We start from the raw sequence: 21,890 nt of genomic DNA on the forward strand, positions 1-21,890 counted from the left end.
TGCTGACACTGTGGTGAAAACCTTGGTAGCATGCCATGATTAACCCTGAGCTAATACCTTAACACTCTGTGTTACATTTAACCTCGCATTACTTTGTGCCCCGCACTCCCCTACCTGTTTTAATTTTGAAGCCACATATTAGTGGAACTAACAAATTAAGTTCGTGTATGTAAATGGAATTATTATTATTTTTTACAATGACTGTTTGTGACTGCTGTGTTATTACATATTTTTTACCTTTTTGTATTTTGCCAAATCTCAAAATTATCCTGTGATGTGAGTGTCCCAAGTATAGTTCTGTAAATTACAGCTCTTTAAAATGAAAAAGAAAATCATCAATGAATACCTCAGACCTAATTTTAGAAGTGGCTATGGGCTCTATGCACAGCTAGACTTTTAAAGCCAACGATAAACTTTTGATGAAAGCTTAATGTGACTATTTTACTTTTTACAAGGCTGTTTTTACAGTATCGATGTTGTAATGTAATTGCAATACATTTAGTTAAATAGACTTAAGCATTCACGTAGTTGTTCAAGCGTAAAATGAGATGAAAGACCGTTTAGACCGCAACAGGCTAGCACAGAAATTCCATTGAAAATGCTGGGGTAAAATAAACTGTCATATTTTAAAGAAATGGCGGGGGAAATGGATTTTAATGCAGTGCTTCTTGTCCAATCTGAGAGCCAGTTCATATCGTATATCTACCAGGCAGTGAAGATTGCTGATTTTTTAAGAAATCAGGTCTTAAACATGTCCATTTTGTAATGGAAAGACAGTTCACCGGCTGCCTGGCTGAAAATTAAAAGTCTGTGTGCATATAGCCCATTTTAGTAATTGAAAATCATTTTTTCATTCATATATTAAAAAATACCTAAACATAGGAACTTGATAAAACTTGTCACTAAAAAAACGTCCTCTGGTGTGACACTGTTCATTTTAAATGAAATCAAGTGCACTGAAAACATTTAACTAAAAGACCCCATTTAAGATTATGTGACTGAAGCCATATTTGAAGCATCTGATAAGTTTTTATCTCCAAACTTTTTACTTATTAAACTTTTTTAGAACCACTAGAAAATTACAGTTCTTGTCATTTGGTGTGACACTCCATTTATTGAAAATGTCCATCAAGACTAGTCATGTAGAAAAACATGACTAGTCAGACTAGTAAGTTTTGCTACGTCATGGTCACACCATAAGACATATTGAAGTTACAATTCAGTAAAAAAATAATCGGTGAGAGAATTAATAATGTTTGTAAGTTTTGATATTTTTTTTCTTGGAAATTCACACACAAAAAACACTTTTTTTAATGCTCATGAACTTAATTTTTAACATATTTATTTTTGCTTGTTAATAATAGGTTAAAAAAGAACCAAGGATATTTACGGTGAGATCAACTCCTTAGTTTTCATTCTTTTACAATGACATGTCACCTTTCGTCTTAGTGAGAACCGGACCAGTTGGATACCTATGAAAGACTGCACGAGTGAGCTATGTAAAACATCTGCCTGTTCAAATCCCCCGTCACTGTGGCTGAGAATCTCCTTATTTTACATCACTGTTTAAGGTAGTCTTTTTTTTCTTAGCTTACTACCGGATAGTTTTGCTCAAACATTTCTTAAATCGCAGAAGTCAGGATATCAGGAAATCCAATCTGGCCGAAATGCCTCAGTGGAATATCCATTAGGCCTGTGGAGGGGTGTGGTTCTGTGCTGCCTATTTTTGGCTCTCTCCCCTATCCATCAGAGGGAGCAAATGGAGTGTAATCCACGATAACATGGATGCAGGGGCTTTTGGCGCGGATGAAAGCAATTCCGTCCAGTCCCAGAAATCAGCCCCTCTAAAACCTGATTTTATTTGGATGGCCTCCAACTTTAACCAATTCTAAAAACCCAAGAGGTAGATAAACACGTATTTCCAGAAATTTTTAATAACATATCAATTTACATGGGATTTTGGGGTAGGATTTGCAGAAGTATATTTGTTGGGTGGTTTACAAAATCCCTATGAAAATACATATTTTCACATTTATCCCTAAGTGTGCTCAGTTCAAAATCTGCAGCAGATCATTTTTCGTGCGTCAAAGTTTTATGCAAGCTTTAAGACTGCTTGAATTTAAAAACCATCAGTTCAGTGTTGATGCAGATTATTGTTATTATTGTATAAGTATATCATTTTCGTAAGACGAATGATCAGAGTTTAGATGTGAAACAGAGGGCACGCATTCCCTGTTGCCAGGTAACTCGCATATCTCTGCTGGAACAAGTTGTAATACCAGCTTTCTGGTAATACAGCGCTGTAGACTCTTTCATTTTCAGCCTTATGAAGTACCTCTATATCAAACAAGTTGACTGAGAACTTTCAGAACACCTACCTCATTTCTGATCACGTTAGAGAGACTCTGTTAAACGTTTTGTTTTTGTTTTCTGTGAAGGTGAATAAAAAATAAGTGCACAGCAAATCTCAAATCCTGTCTGCTAATATGAACAAATTCAGTCATAACTTAGTGAGTTAGGTTAGACATAATGTATTGCTCTTCCACTCAACTGCAACTCCTGGAGGTCCAGATGGCATCAACATATGTATTTTGCTCTGCCAGCTTTCGCTTTGCGCTTGGAACCAGCCACCCATCAACACTCTTTTGCTCTGGATCAGACTCCAGCTCCCTTAAACACTCTGCTTCTGTTTACAGCAAACAGATCAGCCAGAGTCAGCGTCATATCTGTGAAGCTGCGCTTTTGCAGCATATTCACTGTTGTGGTCATTACGGGAAGAGTTGTGTTGGTAGTGATGCGTAGATTCAAAAACAACTCCTATGAAGATTTACATACCTTTCAGTGACTCGTACTGAAGGTTACATAGTTATGCCAGTAGGTGGCGACAAGTGCAACAAGACAAAACGTCATTTAGGTGGCATTAAGACTGGCACTTTAGGTGTCCAGCTGGGTTCTTCTCATATCAGAGTTTGGTTGGCTGGATAAATGTGAATGCTGTTTTTCGATATTGGGTGCAAATCCACAAACGATACATGGATCTACCTTGAAAGGGTACAGTATGTTTAGTTTCTTATGTGAATGCAATAAAGGGTTACAGAAATTTTCAAAACCATTAAGATTAACTTGTTGATTCCTTTATATTTTTTTTCAATGAATGAATAGTCATGTCTGTGGTAAGAACAAGTTAATGATTCAATGACGCAAAGTTTTTTGAATTGGAAATAATAGAAATAACGAGTAAAGGACAGTCTGAAAAGTTGACATGTTGCTTTTCAGTGATCCTGCAGTTTGATTGATTAGTGTCGCTTGTTTTTTTGATCCTATAGGGGGCGCTAAACTATATGTCAATTCATTCATTCATTTTCATTTCGGCTTAGTCCCTTTATTAATCTGGGGTCGCCACAGCGGAATGAACCGATTACTTATCCACCAAATGTTTTACACAGCGGATGCCCTTCCAGCTGCAACCCTTCACTGGGAAACATCCATACACACTTATTCACACACGTACACTACAGACAATTTAGCTTACCCAATTCACCTATAGAGCATGTTATTGAGGAAACCCATGCCGACATGGGGACAACATGCAAACTTCACTCAGAAATGCTCATTGGTCCGGCCAGGGCTTGAACTATAGCGACCTTCTTGCTCTGAGGCGATTGTGCTACCCACTGGGCCACCGTGCCGCCCCCTAAAGGTATCAAATACTATATAAATATTATTAGCTGCTTACATTTACAACCTATTCGGTCTTTTTTTTTTGGAGGAAATTCTTAAAGAATCTCCACTGTTCAATGCATGAGCTGTGGCTTTATTTGGAATTAGATGACATAAATATAAAAAATATACTGGCAATATTTTGAGTAAAATTTGAGCTACTCAATATTAACTTCTTGATTTCATTATCATGGTATCCCTTTAATATCCAATCACAGTTTTGTTTTCTCTGCAAATGTCTGCATTCTCATGCCAATGACCAAATAGCATGTATTTTTGTGTTTGATTTTATTTGATTGATTTTTTTTTCATAAAAATGTATGCTTTACCTAATATCAACTTTTATCTTTATTCTCTGCCAGCCTGACTCAAGAGAAATCTGGATAGTTTATCTGCAGACAAACAGAAATAAAGGCATGTAGGTAAACCAAGGCTAAAGTGAGTCAGTAGGTATTTTCCAAGTAGCCTTGCCTTTTTATTACCGGCAAATCATGGTCAGGCCAAGGAGTCACAAAACAGTGGTTATCTAAAACAGAAAACTCGAATCAATGTTGGATTTGTTCTATTTCTAATATTTCTGCTTCCGCTATTTCCACTGCTGATATCAGAAGCATTTATTTATCTACAGCTGATGATAAGTAAGCTTAAGTATTTAAATATTAATAATTAATTAATAAGTCCCTGCATATCTTTGTTTTTTGATTCATCTTAGCAAAACAAGGTTGTTGTAACAAGTTCAAAACACCACAGTATTGTTCAAAAGTAGACGTCAAGTAAAATTTGAGTCGAAAATGATCAGGACTAAACAATTTTCGCATTACACTTTACTAATTATGTTTAGAATTAGATATAAACATGTTTACAGAATTTATTAAATAAACAGCCTATGCAGACTGATCACACTGATTTTAGAAGTAAAATCCACAGAAAAATTGTGCACTGCACAAGCATGACCATATCCCATATTTAGTGATTCTTGTGTTACTGCTTATCCCTATTTATTTACACTTTAGAACTGATTCATGGGATATTGATCTCTGCTCTAAAAGCCTTTGATTTATCAATTCAACAAGTTTTCGTCATGGTTTATTTTTTGAGTCACCAGTGCATTTTCTTTACTGATTTATGTTTATATACAGTGGGGAAAATAAGTATTCAATACATCATGTTTTTATTTATTTATTTATTTATTTTCTGGGAAACATATTTTAAAGGACCTGTTGACATGGGATTGAACCAAAATTTTGGTAAAAACCCAAACAATAAAAACATTAAAAAAAAAAATAAATAAATAAAATAAAAAAGATCTGAAAAAATTTAGGCAGCCGAAATAGCTCAGTTGGGAGAGCTTTAGACTGAAGATCTAAAGCTCCCAGGTTCAATCCAAGGTTTCGGCAAAGCAGTGTTGTCGTTCTGTTTTTCCCAGAGATGGGAGGCAGGAAGGGCATGCGCTGAATAAAAACTTGCTGGATAAGTTGGCGGTTCATTCCGCTGTGGCGACCGCAGAATAATAAAGGGACTAAGCCGACAAGAAAATGAATGAATGAATGAATGAATTAAAAAATGTAATGTCACAAGGATAATGTACTGAACTGCTGAAATTTATTTAATCTAATAAATAAAAGGCTATTGTGGTGATGACAGCTTAAAGATGCCTGTCATGTAGACAGAATGAAGTCATTTAAATTAAATTAATCTTGATGGTTATGTGGGTCTCTCGTCTATCAAATCTGATCTTTATTTTGTTTTCTCTATTGGATTCAAGTCAGGTGCTTGGCTAGGCCATTCTACAGCTTGCTTTTCTTCCTCTAAGAGCATTTGAGAGTTTCCTTGGCTGTATTTTGGGTCACTATCCTGCTGAAATGTCCACTTTGGTTTCATCTTCTTCATCCTGGTAATGTAGATGTTGGACTGAAGCAGCTGATATTAATTTACACTGACAAACGGTTGCTTATTAACTACTAAGAGATTTCAGCTGCTGTCTGGGCTTTCACTGCCTTTCTACACCTCCCTTTTTTCATGTGTTCAATACTTTATTCCTGTGTCATATCAGTTTATTACATAACTTAATTTGTGAACTAATTAATATTGTTTTCTTTGCATATATGGATATACAGATAAGTCAACAGCACTTTTAGAAATATGTTTTCTAAAAAAAAGTGTGACATGTTGTATACTTATTTCCCCCACTGTATGGTTTATCATTAAAATATATTTTGAATTTATTATAAAAGCCACAATTTCTGCTTAAAATGTCAATAAAGCAACAAATGTTGATGGAGCAGAGATCAAGTTACCAGGGGGCAATTTGAAAGTTTAAATAACGTTAATATGCCGTAGAACGAAAGTTTTAAAACTAGTGTGGCAGAATAAAAGTCAAAGCTTTATTTAAGTACAGGGTCTCAAGATGTGGCAGTAATTTAGTTAATTAACTGAGCTGTTCCCTTCTAAAGTCATTATTTTATAGTGTATACGTAATGTTTCTGGAGCAGCCCCTTTCACTAAAGATCTTAGAGGTGTCAAAAGTTCAATGTACTAGATTGCAATAAGACTCATCCTGATCACCAAAGTTCCTCCTGGATGTCTTTGTGAATGAGATGGTGCATGTTTCCGATGTGAGCACATGAGTGGAAAATGAGCTTTAACTAAGCTTGTCAACATGGCTATCTCCTCCATGGCTTTTAATCAGCTTCGTGACTGTCCCTCTCCAGAGAATTAGACGTGAAGTCTTAGTGCTTGCATACAGGAGTACTGCACATCAGTGCTTGTCTTGCTTTTTAAAATCATTATCTCCATTAGAAATGTATAAAAACAAAGGAAACATCACACGCTTGAGCTTTAATAAAAAAACATTGTCCTTAGTTGTCTGACGCTAAGCACTTACATAATAACTTATGCATACAGATTCCTGGTATAAATTATGCTTATGAAACGCTGTGATGATTATGTTGTTATGCTGCTGTAGTAATGTGTGCACATGCTTGCCATCTCTTTATGATTTATTTGATTAGTTCCGCTAGAACATTCAGCTTCAACATCATTTTACAAATGAACGCAGCTTGTGCTTGTACAGAATATCTGTATTCAGAGCTCAAATATTTGTTCAAACAGCTAAAATAGAATCTTTTTTTCCCCTCCTCCCACACTTACCTGCGACTTACACTGTCATGTTTCTGGAACTTGAGACATCTCCGCTCTTGATTCATGAGCTGTTATCAAACCAAATCGTGTTGTTTTCATTTATTTTCCAACACTTAGCGCTTTATCTTTTCTCTGTGTGAGTTCATGGACACCCAGATCTAAAGCGTTCTGATTTGTTAAATTATCCCAGTAAGCAATGCTTTGAAATTTGTCTAAACCCACTTGTATTAAAGTACATATGTCGGAAGATATGTAAGGGGAGGGAGCCCCTTTTTAAAATGATGTCAAATGCTTGTGAATTACATCAGAATGAATAAATAAGAAGGTCAAGCTTTTTCTGTTAAGACTGTGCGAGCGTATGCCAAGAAGAGAAAACACTCAATCTAAGATTAAGAGAGAGTGCCGAGTCCAAACAGCTTCGGGCACTTTTTTTTTTTCTGTTCTCCGCTTCTTTCTCCTCTCTGGTGTCTGCTTATTTTGCTCAGACACTTTACATTCTTATCATATTAAAAATTCATTTTATCTTGAGTAATGGAGCGAGCTGTGGCATTTTCTGCGAATTTCCAGGGCGTTTATTTCAGGTAGTTTCTCATTAAAGGGATAGTTCACCTAAAAATTAATATGTTCATGGGTAAAAGATGCTTTAGTGTCAAGTTAAATCAAAGTTATTCATATGTGACACTGGACCATAAGACCAGTCATAAATGTAATTCTTCTAATTCTTGTAAAATCTTGAGATTGAAGGAAATTTTTATTAATGTATACTTTGTCAAAATAGAACGATATTTATCATGGGCAGTATAAGTTTGTGACTGCATGATAACCTTGGATGAAAATATCACGGTTTCACGATATCAAGGATTTGTGATTACAGATCTAAAATAGGTTCTTTTTAAATGTCTTTGGAAAAAACAACACATTTGTCCCCGTTGAACACAATATACAGTATTTTATTTTATATACATTTTTCTATTTATATTTCACATATATAATATTTTGGAACAATAAACACGTCAAGCTAAATATTTAAAATAAATCATTGACTTCTGCTAGCTTCAATTAAAACACAGATTTTTTTTACAACACATAAAAAATACATAAAAAACCTTTACACATCCATTAGGAATGGTAAAACTGAAACTTTTCACACCGCGGTAAACCTTAACCGTTTATCGTCCCAAGCCTAGCTGATATACAACTAACTTTAAATCCAGAATCTGAGGGTTCCTAAAATCTAAACACTGAGAAACTTACCTTTAAATTGTCTAAATTATTTAACATTCTTAGCAATCAATAATTTAGTTTTGATATATTATTTACAGAAGTACATTTAAAATGTCTTAATGGAATATGATCTTTGCTTAACAGTCTAAAAAACTATAATGTTCACCCATACAATGTATTTTGGCTAATTGGCAAAATGCAACATATAACTTGAACTAACTTTTCAAATAATGTTTGGTATACAAACTTTGGTATACACACCTTTGTTACATTAAACTAGATTTTAGAAGGTGTCTTCTGTACATCATTGCAAAAATGTATGATAGACATTATGTTTTACTTTAAAATAAAATGAAAATATCAGGACATGCTGAGAAAAAATTTGTTACGCTGTTATTTTAATGCTTAATATGTCCTTTTGCTGTTCACACAATGAGAGCCAATGGTGTTCACAATTGTTTTTGACTGTGTTGGCTTTCAACGTATAGGCAAAAACTGCTTCAACTAGTTCAATTGAACAGGAAGAAACTTCTACAGGTAAACTAGCAGTCATGACTTTTGAGGCTTTGAAGAGTTTTACCAAAGTGACCAGATAGTACAACCGTTTTATAACTAACTTTTGATCAGACATCTGCCATTGCTAAATTTCAACCAATGAATAATCAATACAAGTGCATTACCAGTACAAGAGGACCCCCCCCCCCCCACTTCCCCATCCCCTCAAAAAACTGCACTTTCACCTGTAAAAAGGATGATTTTGAACCTTGACCTCTCTTGTGCTTCAGTGTTGGTTCCCTGAGTGTGTCAAATAAGGAAATTGCTCTGTTGGCATCTCTTTCGTTTTCTTCCCAATTAATGTGTTTGCTTTTTTATTATTATTAATCTCCTTTGGACTGCTTTACTGCAACCCCAGCAGAAAAAATGAACTCAGCGCTACTGCTGCCGGGAGTGTGGGGTCATGAAGGAGGCTAAGAAAGGAGGTAGTAAAAGAGAAAACTCTCACCGTGTTTCTGCTGCAGAGAGTGGGGCATTCTGGGAGATGAGGGATTTCTTAGTGGAAGCGGCGAGGAAACCCCAGCTTCACCACGTCTCGTTCTGGGACGCCTTTGGTCAGTCCAAAAGTTGCCAACGGGAGGCAGAAGTCTTTTTTCTTTTAACAGTCTCAGAATTGAAATGTCGGTGATGCCTTGGGGCAAGCGGAGGACATCCGGAGTTCAACGAGAGAGAGGAAAGTGGAACAGATTGTGACAGCTCTTCAGTGCAACACGAGAGGGTTGGCGGCAGTGGAGCTTGGGTTGGCAGGAAAGCTGGCACACGGCGGAGGGGCTCAGAGCTGAGCGAGCACGCTGGCAGATGTTGAAGATGTCTGGCTGGATTGGGGAAGGCTTAGTGGGTGCCGATTCCCGTCCTCTCTTCCTTCTTCCTTCTCCCAGGCAGTCGGCGACCCCCAGAATATCCCGGCAAGCTGGAGCTGTCCCTGGTTGGATGCGTTTGCGAGTGAGTGTGTGGAGGAGGATAGGCGTAGCAGAGATCTGAAGCGAGTCGACTGAGCGTGCTCAGCGTTACAGAAGAGGTCCACAGGGCATCAGTGGCACTGTAAGCTGATAGGCCAACTGTGATCTAGCGTACATTGTTTGGTGTGCGCTTACTTGGTCCACTTTCCTTGAATGCTAAAATGATGGGGCGTGCTTCATTTTTTGTGTGTGTGCGTGGAGGGGGAACCCTACAGATTAAGATATCCTCGTAATCCCAGTCCTCTTTTGCACTCTTTCTCTCTCTCCCTCCGAGGTGCAATCTAAAATCTCATTGAGTCACATGAACTCTAAACCTTGCGTTATTCCCATTAATATGAAGCAGCTCTTGGGCTTCAGGCCATCTGCCAGATTACAGTTTTTCATATACAGCTGTGACACATTGTTGTATAAACTGAGGTTTTATACAACAAACATTCCAGTGTCCTCTAGCATTAATCTACCTAAGCTCATCTCAATCCACCGAACTGGATATTGCTCTTTATAACTCGTCTAGCAATGGAAGCCGGTATTACATCATTGCAGATGTCACAATTTTCCCCCCGTTATTCACGACAAGCATCTTGACCACATGGGTTTAGCAATTGAATTGAATCTGTACAACACATTAACAGGATCGTTCACGTAAAACTTAACTTCTCTTTATAAGTTTGTGACGGTATGATAGCTTTGGATAAAATTATCTCGGTTTAACGATATCAAGGTTTTGTGTTTATAGTTCTAAAATAAGTTCTTTTTAAATGTCTAAGTAAACAACAACACATTTGTCCCCATTAATCACAATATACAGGATTTCATTTGATATTTTTTCAATTTACAATTTACATTTATAATATTTTGCAACAGTAAACATTTAAGGCACATAAACAACCTTTACACATACCTTAGGAACGATATAATAGAAACTTTTTTTGTGATTTATAAAAAAAACCTTGACTTTTTCAAACCATGGTAAACCTTGACATGCCTAGCTGCCATACAACTAATTAAAAATCCAGAATCTGAGGGTTCAAAAACTCTAAATACTGAGAAAATTAGGTTTTGATATATTATTTACAGTAGTACATTTAAAATGTGGAACATGATCATGTTTCTTCATGGAACATGATCTTTGTTTAATAGTCTAAAAATCTATAATTTTGACCCGTACAATGTACATTAAGGTGTTTCCAAGTGATTTTCTTTTGTTTGTGCAGCACAATAAATTAGATTTTATTTAATATAAACTTTTCAGTTTTTGGCTACATTGTTGTCATATAAACTTAGGCTGTGTTAACCACGTGCAAAGCCTTGTAATTAGTAGTGGTGCAAGTGTGATTAGTAAAATTAAGGCCTCGTTTATACTAGTATGTTTTAGTTTTAAAAAGCATAAGTTTTGCTACGCTTATGCCTTCCATCCACACTACCCTGGAGTTTTCGAGCCTGGAAAACTGATCTTTTTGAAAATGCTGAAGAGACCGTTTTCATTTTAAAACGCTGCTGCTCCGTCTCAGTGTGGATGGGGAAAATGGAGACATCTGAAAATGGAGGTGTGGCTTTTTTGTTCTTGCATCCTTTCCTCAAGTTTAGACTTAGCAAGTTTGATATGGAAAACAAACTGCCAAGGACACGTCGTGTAAATCTTCAAAAGGAACAGTGTATAGGCTACTTTAAAAACCTCATTCACATCACCCTGGCTACGTTGTTTCACTATCTTAAAAATAAATTGAAAACATGATATAACATTTTGATATTCACAACTTAACAGACACCAAAAATGTTGAGACGTCATGCTACATATTTGTATGACCGTCATCTTCACTGTATGCATATTCATAACAAAATGGAGCCTACAATAACATAACTGCCTTATTTTAATTTTCAGGGAAAAATACGAAACATACTGTTTCTTTTGCTTAATATCAGTTTTAATAATCAATAATGGCCATTATAAAATAAGTTTATACATTATAGAGAAAAAAAGGCAAGCATTCCGTCAAATGTGCAGAATCAAGGCCCAATTTATATTCTGCGTCAAGCGCACACGTATGCCACGGTGCGGCCAGCACGTGGACGCATAGCCCTCGCTGAAGTCCCCCTCTCAAAAAATGTAACTACATGTTGCAACGATGCGTAGTGCAAGCTCTGTGATTGGGCAGCTTGGTAGCGATGAAGAGTATGGGCGGGACTGAGAGCCGCGCCAGCCCGATTGAGCGATCTTTACAAGTGCGGAGTCCCGTGAAGGAGCTCCGGGTGGAAAGTTTTGTTTTGCATTTACCTTATGGTTAAAGTTGTTGCTTGTTCGCCGGTTTCTGCCTCAAAATGAGCGAGGTAGGATCACTTAGGAAGCGTTCAGAAAAAACAAAACACCAGCGAAGAAACTCGACACAGAGGAACATAAACACCTAACTGCCAGTTTGTGTTTTGGAAGTGGTATTGCAGAGCAACAGAAACAGCACACATTAAGGCTGATTTATCACTCTAATGACTGATTCCTGTAACTACTCATTGCGAGAGCCCCTATAGCAGGGGTGGGCAAACTTGGTCCTGGAGGGCCGGTGTCCTGCAGAGTTTAGCTCTAACTCTAATCAAACACACCTGCTTATAGTGATCTTGAAGACACTGATTAGCATGCATGTTCAGGTGTGTTTGATTGGTTTTGGAGCTAAACTATGCAGGACACTGGCCCTTCAGAGTGTACATGGTCCACTTTTTCTGGGCTTTTTGGGTGACACATTATGTTCATAGCCTCCTATTAGGGCTGCTCGATAATGGAAGAAATCATAATCACGATTATTTTGGTCATAATTGTAATCACGATTATTCACAACGATTATCTGTTGGAAGTCAAAATTATTCGCACTCCTGTGAATTTATATATATATATATATATATATATATATATATATATATATATATATATATATATATATATATAATTAGTTCTCAAATGATGTTTAACAAAAAAATTCTTCACAGTATTTCCTATAATATTTTTTTTTCTGGAGAAAGGCTTATTTGTTTTATTTCGGCTAGTATAAAAGCAGGTTTAAATATTTTGAAACCTATTTCAATAGCTCAATATTATTAGTCCCCTTAAGCAATATATATAGTTTCGAATATCTGCAGAAGAAACTACTGTTATACAATGACTTACCTAATACACTAATTAAACCTTTAAATGTCACTTTAAGCTGAATACTAGTATCTTGAAAATGTCTAGTAAAGTATTATGTGCTGTTATCATGGCAAATATAAAAGAAATCAGTTATTAGAAATGAGTTATTAAATCTTTTATGTTTAAACTGTGCTTTAGCATCTACACTGTAAGAAAAAAAACTTTGGCCACAAAAGTCCTTCAGTCAAGAGCAGTGAGGGATGTTCTCCAGTTGTTGTTTGATTAATAATAAAAAAGTCGGCAGAGGAATATTGCGCTCTGACACAAATGTGAGTGTATTTGGCCATTAAAGCGCTCACATTAAGATGACATTAGATGTGTGTGCACTGCTCGTCTCCAAGCCTGTCCAACAGCATGTGCTCTTTTGCGTTTTTAAAAATATGAATGATTCGAACTGATGCGCATAGTAGATGCTTTTAGTCATTTTCACGTGAAACTGAGCTTTGCAGAGAGAAAAATGTGTACTACTGGAAAGGGCCTGGTATATGATGCAATAATAGTTTCATTTCGATTAATGGTTTTTCATAATTGTTAGGAGCCAAAATCGAAATCAAAACCGGATTTTCGATTAATTGCACAGCCCTACCTCCAATAGAAAATTTGTGGACTGTTTGCAATTGAATACAACACATTAACTAGATAGTTCACTTAAACAATATGTGTATATGACATTTTTTTTACCCTCAAGTATTGGAAAGCAGTATGACTTTCTTTTGATTGTGCAGCACAATAGCAGTTTTTCGAAGGAGAGCCCTGCTGCTCTTTCTTCTATATGAAAGTTTCCGTGCTTGGATGGCCAAGGTATATGTAGCACTTTATTAGCTTTAACTCAGCACAATAGGAACTATCATTGACATGAGTGCATATTGATTGGTTGGTGACCACAATTTGTAATAAATCTGTGTAAGCACACAGTTTATTTACTCAGTAAAAAAAAAACTCAATGAAGATGGAAAACAGTACTAGATCTATCATTAAATTCAACTGCTCCAGAGCGCAGCAGCACGAGTGGTCTTCAATGAACCTAAACGAGCACATGTCACTTTGCTGCTAGTCCGTTTGCACTGGCTGCCGGTTGCTGCTCGCATCAAATTCAAAGCTCTGATGTTTGCCTACAAAGTGACTTCTGGCCTTGCTCCTTCTTATCTGCTCTCACTTCTGCAGATCTATGTGCCCTCCAGAAACTTGCGTTCTGTGAATGAACATCGCCTCGTGGTTCCATCCCAAAGAGGGAAGAAATCATTTACGCTCACGCTCACGCTCGATCTGCCCAGTTGGTGGAATGAACTCCCTAACTGCATCAGAACAGCAGTCACTCGCTATTTTCAAGAAACGACTAAAAACTCAACTATTTAGTCTCCACTTCACTTCCTAATCTGCAATTGCCTCTCTGGATATCACACTAACTGTACCCAAAAAAAAAAAAAAAAAAGTACTAATACATTCCTTCTTAGACTTTACAGACCTGAAACTTGCCTATAGCACTTATTCATTGTTGCTCTTATAGTTGTGTAAGTTGCTTCCTTGTCCTCATTTGTAAGTCGCTTTGGATAAAAGCATCTGCTAAATGACTAAATGTAAATGTAAATCATTGTCCAGGCACTTCTTTGTCCTCCAGATGTTGAATGCTGCAACTAAATTACAGAGACTTTGGTAATCTTAAAGAAGCTTAAGTGCTGAAGAAACTTTTTCTCACTTCTTAAAATTTTGGCTGAAGTACCCAGCATTTTTACACCTTTGGAGCTGGGAATGATTTTAGTAATATAATGCCATTTGTTGGAAGTAAATTAGCTTTTTTTTTTTTTTTTTACTTTTCAGTTTTTGGCAACATTGTTGTCATGTAATCTTAGCTTCTGTACTTGTTGCTACCTGGTGCAAAGCCCCTAATGCTACTTACTAGGGGTGCAAGTAAATTAGGATAATTAGGAGGGGATTTATTTTGGGGAAGAGTGCTCTGAGGACTAATTCCTGATTTTGAGAGCCCCATATGGGGCATATGTGGGCCACTTTTTACAGGGCGTTTTGGGTGACACATTATTTTCACAGCAGGGTGTCCTCTGGATCAGTGGAAAAGTCCTAAAATGGCTTAAATTTTAAAGACTAAATTTTAGGCATTAAAAAGTCTTAAATTCACTGAAATATTGTGTTGTCTTAAATTATTTTAAACAGGTCTTAATTTTGCTTCGTCCAAGTAATGCTACCATCAAATCCACAACAATACATCTCAATAAAACCCTATTTTTTCCTATTTAAGTTTTTTATTGCAAAGAGATACAATTCACAAAAGCTGTTAGACATTTTTTTTTACAGTAAATACCCCAAATTAAATGCCTTAATCGGAAAAAAAAAAAAAAAAATTGCACAATTTCTCATAATACCAGGCCATTAGAAAAAATACTTAACCCTGCACAAGTCTAAAGTTTTATGCGTAATGGTCTATAAGGGTCTTAAAAAGTCTTCATTTTGACTTGATGAAACCTGCAGAAACCCTGCATAGCCTCCCATAGACAATCTGTTGACTGTCTCACATGAACTATTAGAATATTAACTATTATTACTATTATTATTATAAGCATTATTTGAAAGCTCAAAATAACCAGATATATTTATACCCTGCCTGCTAAACATGTGATTTCTGGGGTAAGAGGGGTTGTTTCTCTCCCTGCGTCATGTCAGGTAAACAGCAGTCAGTGACAGAGATAGACATGAATGAAGCAGAGATTCAGTTTGAGTCAAAATACCTAGTAAGGTTATTTGTTGTATCTGTTGTGGAGTTATTTAAACCTTTCTGCAACTATGAGTTACACACAAATGCTGTTACAAAGTTCAAAGTACACTTACACACGTATAACTTTGCTCTGTTTTTGCACGTGTACTTGGAGAAAATGTGACTGGATACAAATTAATATACACTACTGTATGAATATCCATTACGCTACTGTACAAAATAACATTCACAAACCGGGACTCCTGTTGCGTGTTTGAAGCATTCTTGTATATAAGTTAGCTATACTGACACAGCTGTGGTGATTCCAGCAGTCATGGAGTAGTGTTTTTACTGTCTTTTCTTTATTACAAACATGCACAGTTTTAAAAACGTTTTAAACTTGTAAAACTCATTATTGATGTGCGGCTGATCACAGAGAGTTGGAGCAGATCTTTTAATCCCAGTTTTTTGTTCTGTGCACGTTTATACACATTACTACCGAGACGTTAATATGCTCCTGTCTATCAATATGGTGGGCGGGGAAATCAGAACTCCATATGTGAAGGTGTGGTGGGCTTCAAAATCACTGGGATTTAGATCCTATTTTGACATCAGGAAATTTAAATTTATTTGTTGTGTTTATATCATTCCAATATGAATTTGGACACACTATACCCACACACAGTTCTGTTTAAACAGCTTCCAAAAGTGGATTTTGCATTACAGGTACCCTTTAAGCAGAGAGAATACTAATACTGTAATGTATCGTATCTAAATCTGTCAAACACACATTAACCAGATAATTTTATTAGTCTTTTTGCTGTGTTTTAAGAGCTTTAGGGTTTTAAACAATCTGTATTTTTAAAGCACTATGGGAATAAAAATGACATCAAAGTTACTTGAAAGTTACAAACAGATGTGTTGGAGCAGGCTTGGAACTGAAGTAAAACTAAAGCAGTTCAACCAGAAGAAGGGTTGAGGCTCACATGAGTTCAGTAACCAAGTTACTTAGTCAATAGGGTCCATTATGATAATTTTTTTTTTTTTTTTTTTTTTTTGCCTGACAGCCCCTGTTTCCCATCACTTTTATTAATTTTATAGAGAAAAGCAGCTTGAAAAAATTATGACAGGAGTTTCATTTTTGGATTAAATATACATGTAATGTCACTCTTCCAAAATATTAAAGTCATTGACCTTTAAGTACTGCTGCAAAACAAAAGGCCATCATTCTCTGTCAGGGGTCTGTGAATCCACTGGGGGTCTCTAAAGAGAGACTAGGGAGTCCATGGAGAATATAGGCTTTGTGCATGCATGCATGCATGTATATGTATGTACATGATTAACAAAACCTCTTAATATATGTATGCAATTTTTAAAGGGTGTTAAATTTACTTGATAAGGATATTTATACACAGAGGAAAGCTCTGCTGCTATTATAGCAGGGAGATCTTGCCATTATACTCTTTCTTTTTTCTGTTTCAATGTAAAAAGTGGACTAAATTGACCAACATATTCTTCAGGCTGTTGTAAACACACTGTGAAAGTGGTCTTGCCCATTGCAGACATTACTGTCAATAAAGCAGATACCATTATCGATCAGTATGGTTACATGGACAGCGATATTCGAATTTTAACACGATTAAGACAATACTCTAAATAAAGGTTAAACAGTGATTTTTGATTAATTTAATCAGACTACCGTCATCATTGAATCAAACAGCAATTGACTTAAGAGTATGTCGATTTTAGTTGCATTATTGAAGTGCAGTACATACATGTAAAATCGTAATCAAACTATTACCATTGTGTAGGATTTTTGCCCCATTTTGCGACAAGAAACATCTGTACAGGCTATTTGACAGTATTCTCTGCACCTACCGAGTCAGTGAAGAACCACAAACACCTGCATCATGAAATGCGGAGGTTTTATCCCCATACGTTGTGTGGTATCAAAAAATCATCAAAACAACACTCTTCCTGCAGTTCATACTTGCATCCAATATCTCTTTTGTCATGGGGGGCATGCATGAAATGTTCTTGAATGAAAGTGAAAGTGCCAAACTGCAGTTAAAGTTGACAAATTAGAAATGAAACTTAGGAGGAAATGTAGATATCATGGTGACGCAATGACGTTAATCGAATTATGTGCTATAACATGTAAAACAGGATCATGAAAGAAACATTCAAAAGCAACTCATGTAAATACCTTAATCATATTCTTGTCTTATTCAGATTAAGTCAAATAATTCAATTTCTGATGTCCATGTAAATATAGTCAATGCTGACAAAGCAAACTCATCAAAAACATACACTGACAATTAATGAGCGAATAATCACTTTATCCCATGTTTAATAAAATAGCACTGACAGCAGTCTTATTCCACAACTATTGACTTTTTTCTCTCTTACCAACCTTGTGTGCGTACTATACTTCAACTGAACTAAGTAAGGCAAGTGCTAAAGCAAACTATTACTCTGTATATAATGTAGCAATTTATTATTCTTAATAAACTTAGTGTGTTTTTTATACACTATTGTGCCATTAAACACTATTGCCTTTGCATTTGTATATTTAGCAGATGTTTTGTCCAGTCAACTTTCATTTCTATACTTCATCAGTTCATGCTCATCTAAAACCAATAACCTTGGCATTGATAGCACCATGCTCTACTAAAAAGCATCTAATCTAAAAGCGTCTTATAAGCATTTAATTTGGCCTATTTGTTTGAACCATATGTCTGTTTGATATTGAGAAAAAGATAAGTTGGATGATGCTCATGTCAGACGTCACGCATTTACTTTAGGAGCTTACAAGTATGACAGCACCTGTGGCTTTGTCCTGTCCTGCTGTCATTGAAAGATTCTCTATGGCTGCACGCTAATAGAAGCTCATAACGGTTTAATATCGGAGGTTGAAAGTTCAGTTGATGTAAAAAAAAAAAAAAAAAATGTCTCCAGTGCTTAAGGCATTAGAAAACCTGGCTTGTGTCAAAATGTGTTCTGACAGCTGCCTGTCTCTCTTACATACCCTTGATTTTGCAGATGATAAATTTTTAAATGAGAATGTAGGAAATTTATTCACATTTTGCGAAAATGCATTTTTCTAGACATCTTTTTTTGCATAAATGGGTTAGTTATTCAGCACTGAATGGATTTTGTGTGTATAAAATTTATGTACGCATGCCTTGTATTAACATGAACGATTGACCTATTTTTTTTTTTTTTGATTGACTCTGACTGAATATTACATCAAATAATTATATATGTATAATGAACATAGTGTGTATGTGGGTGTTCTGCTGTATTTTTTTTTTAAATATGTCAATCTAAGAGGCTTTGAAGTTTCATATAATCTTATGAATAGATTGTTCCCCTGTTGAGGAAATTGGCACACATACTTGCAATATTTTCAGGGAAATCTAGATTTCTATATCACTCCTTAGGGGAAAATCATTAAAATTGACCTTCACTTTTAACTTTGACTTATCATGACTTCTAAGGTTGTGCTAATATATATATATATATATATATATATATATATATATATATATATATATATATATATATATATATATATATATATATATATATGTATATATATATATATATACAGCTCACTTTGAAGCTCTCATTGCTTGTCTTGTTAGGTTAACACCTTGTTAGATTACAAATCGTTTCCTGGTATAGTTTCCACGTGTTCCGACCCTTGCTTTGTTTTATCGTTTAGCCTGTCTGCTGCTGCGTGTACTGACCATTTGCCTGTTACCTGACGACGTCTTCAGATTGCCTTGTTTGTATACATTTGCGCCTGTCGTTTCCCTGATCTGCCCACAAATCTAAATAAAACCTGCATAAGGATCCTTACTCTGTTGTCACTCATCTCCCTCTGTGGTTACAGAAGACTCAACCAGAAAACATGGATACATTGGTTTTAATGTGAATGTTCTCCAGTGATCTATGAGGGTTAGATTGCTGGTGATCATAACAAACACAGTTGGAAGCCATTAAATGCAGAAAATTTATTCAACAGTTACCACCCAGTTTTATAAAGCTCTGGAAATGTAGTGATTTAATATTATTATTACTATTATATTATTATTAATATTATTATCAATTATTTACACAGACACCAACAATGTGACAATAATGTGAGAGAATCAGAGTAAGGCTTTAATCAGTAAGATATTTACATGGCACAAGCAAACATCTTCACTAATATTTGCTGCGGCTGCTATTAAATTGACGTTATTTCTCTATAATTGTCACAATTGGGTTCAGGTGAGAGGCAGATCCACGTGCATTATAAGGTTTATTGGATGAAATACTGGACATACCTAAGCATAGCTGAAGTGCATGGTAATGACAGAGTTTCAAACATCTCATGTAAATCCCGTGTGTAAAATCCCAGCCAATTTGAACATGTCACAGACTCTAACAGTAGGCAAGGGAACATTAATATTTATGCTGGAAGCAGCATTTGATTGGCCACATATATATTCTTTATTTTATAATCATAACACAGCTTTTGATATTATTTTCAATATATGTGAGATTCTTATTTTAGGCATTAACTCTGTGGTGAGTGAGAGCAACAGAATCTTATTTGTTTAGAACTTGCAAAATTCTGGAAAGACATATTATAAGTTTATCCAGCCATACCCCTGGACAAACTTAACTTTAACTTAAATTAATTGACACACATTTTCAACACATTTCCAATTTCAACTTGTTTAAATTGTGTTATTTCAACTTATTTGAATTATGTAATGTCAGCTTATTTTGGGTAAATAAAGCCCTTTCTCTTTAGAAACCAATTCGTTTCATATCACTTAATTTGGACAGCAATGGAATTTATGTTAGTTATTGCAATTCAAACTGCAATTGCTTTAAAAATGCATAATAAGTTAGCTGAGACTGATCTCAGTACAAAGTTTAGCATAATTATAGTTCATTGAGCGATGCACCAAACAAATATAATTGGATGAACAACAATTGTCTTCTATTATATTCAGACATAACCGAAGTATTACTTATTGGGCCAAAATCTTGTACACAGCAGATCTCACAACTTGTCCTGCAATTAGAGGGATACAATGTTACTATTAGTTTTACTGTAAAAGATCTAGGTGTTGTATTAGATGGCAACTTGAAAACCATATCTCTCGTGTAAAAAGTAGCATTTCTTCATCTCAGAAATATCACTAAGCTAAGAAGCATGCTGTCTGTCAGATGCAGAAAAGTTAGTTCAAGCTAGTTCAAGTTCATCTTTTATGATCACTAGATTGGATTACTGTAATGCTCAGTTTGCTGGTTGCCCGACATCCTCTATTAATAACTTTAGTTAGTGCAAAATGTAGCAGTGGGTGTTTTTACCAGGTCAAAAAAATATGATCATATCACCCTAATTTTATCTTCTGTACACTTGCTGCATGTTAAGTTCCATATTAATTATAAATTATTTCTTCTTACATATAAAGATTTAAATAGTCTAGCTCCTGTTTATCTAACCAACCTTCTATCTCATTACAATCCAACCCGCTCTTTAAGATCTTAGAACTCAGGGCTTCAGGTAGTACCCATAATAGCAAACTCCACGAAAGGAGGTCAGGCGTTCTCATATATGGTTCCTACACTCTGAAATAGACATTCTGATTATGTCCGAGGCTTAGGCACACGCTCTCAGCTCAAAACTATAGATTAAAAACCTTTTCTTTTCAGTAAAGCATAGACGCAATGCATCCCATAACTAAGATGTGTAAGTGTGCTCCATGCAGGGGAGTTGGCTTGACAAACCACCTGTAGGACACACTCTTCCTGTCTTAATGCACACATACAGTTACAGTAATACACTTTATTGTACAAATAGCGATCACCTATATATAACTGCAGGTTAACTATGGTTGTATCTAATAACTTTAACTGTTTAAGTTATTAGTAATAAAAAATCCCTTTCATTGGCAAAGTCATTGAAAAAGTTGTTTTTAACCAGGTTAACAAGTTCTTAAACTTCAGGGGGTGTTTAGACAATTTTCAATCTGGTTTCAGAGCACATCACAGTACAGAGAGCGCTCTTATAAAGATAATCAATGATATACGCCTAAATACAGATTCAGGTAAAATAACAGTGCTGGTATTGTTGGATCTCAGTGCTGCATTTGACACTGTCGATCACAGCATACTTCTGGATAGGCTGGAAAACTGGGTTGGGCTATCTGGCACAGTCCTCAAATGGTTTAGATCTTACCTTGAAGGTAGAGGTTACCATGTCAGTATAGGTGACCATAGGTCGAGGTGAACACCCATGACGTATGGAGTCCCACAAGGCTCGATTCTGGCACCTCTCCTGTTCAACCTTTACATGCTCCCTCTAAGCCAAATAATGAGAAAGAACCAAATCTCCTACCACAGC

At 35.9% G+C, this 21,890-nt stretch overlaps 3 protein-coding genes and 1 non-coding gene across 19 annotated transcripts in view; 3 read left to right on the forward strand and 1 right to left on the reverse strand.

Annotated features, from left to right (window-relative positions):
* bcl6aa (BCL6A transcription repressor a) overlaps nt 1-10,531 on the reverse strand; it is a 40,243-nt gene extending 29,712 nt beyond the window's left edge. For both annotated transcript variants that reach the window (XM_021476814.3, XM_021476813.3), the window contains exon 1: nt 9,089-10,531. In XM_021476814.3, coding sequence (XP_021332489.2) covers nt 9,089-9,116 — 28 coding nt within the window. In that variant the 5' untranslated portion in view covers nt 9,117-10,531. The remainder of the gene's footprint in view (nt 1-9,088) is intronic.
* LOC141386287 (uncharacterized) overlaps nt 1-21,890 on the forward strand; it is an 816,166-nt gene that overhangs the window by 581,229 nt on the left and 213,047 nt on the right. The gene's annotated exons all lie outside the window — the stretch shown is intronic.
* Nucleotides 1-21,890, forward strand: part of lpp (LIM domain containing preferred translocation partner in lipoma) — a 497,264-nt gene that overhangs the window by 45,962 nt on the left and 429,412 nt on the right. For 8 of the 15 annotated variants that reach the window (XM_073953329.1, XM_073953331.1, XM_073953321.1 and 5 more), the window contains one exon: nt 1,450-1,571. The exons of the other annotated variants lie outside the window; for them this stretch is intronic. The gene's annotated coding sequence lies outside the window, so the exon portion shown is untranslated. The remainder of the gene's footprint in view (nt 1-1,449; nt 1,572-21,890) is intronic. 15 annotated transcript variants of the gene reach the window in all.
* Nucleotides 5,045-5,117, forward strand: trnaf-gaa (transfer RNA phenylalanine (anticodon GAA)). The gene has a single exon. It is a non-coding gene; the product is annotated as a tRNA-Phe (tRNA).

This window comes from Danio rerio, chromosome 6 (genome assembly GCF_049306965.1).
Source record: "Danio rerio strain Tuebingen ecotype United States chromosome 6, GRCz12tu, whole genome shotgun sequence".
NCBI lineage: Eukaryota > Metazoa > Chordata > Actinopteri > Cypriniformes > Danionidae > Danio > Danio rerio.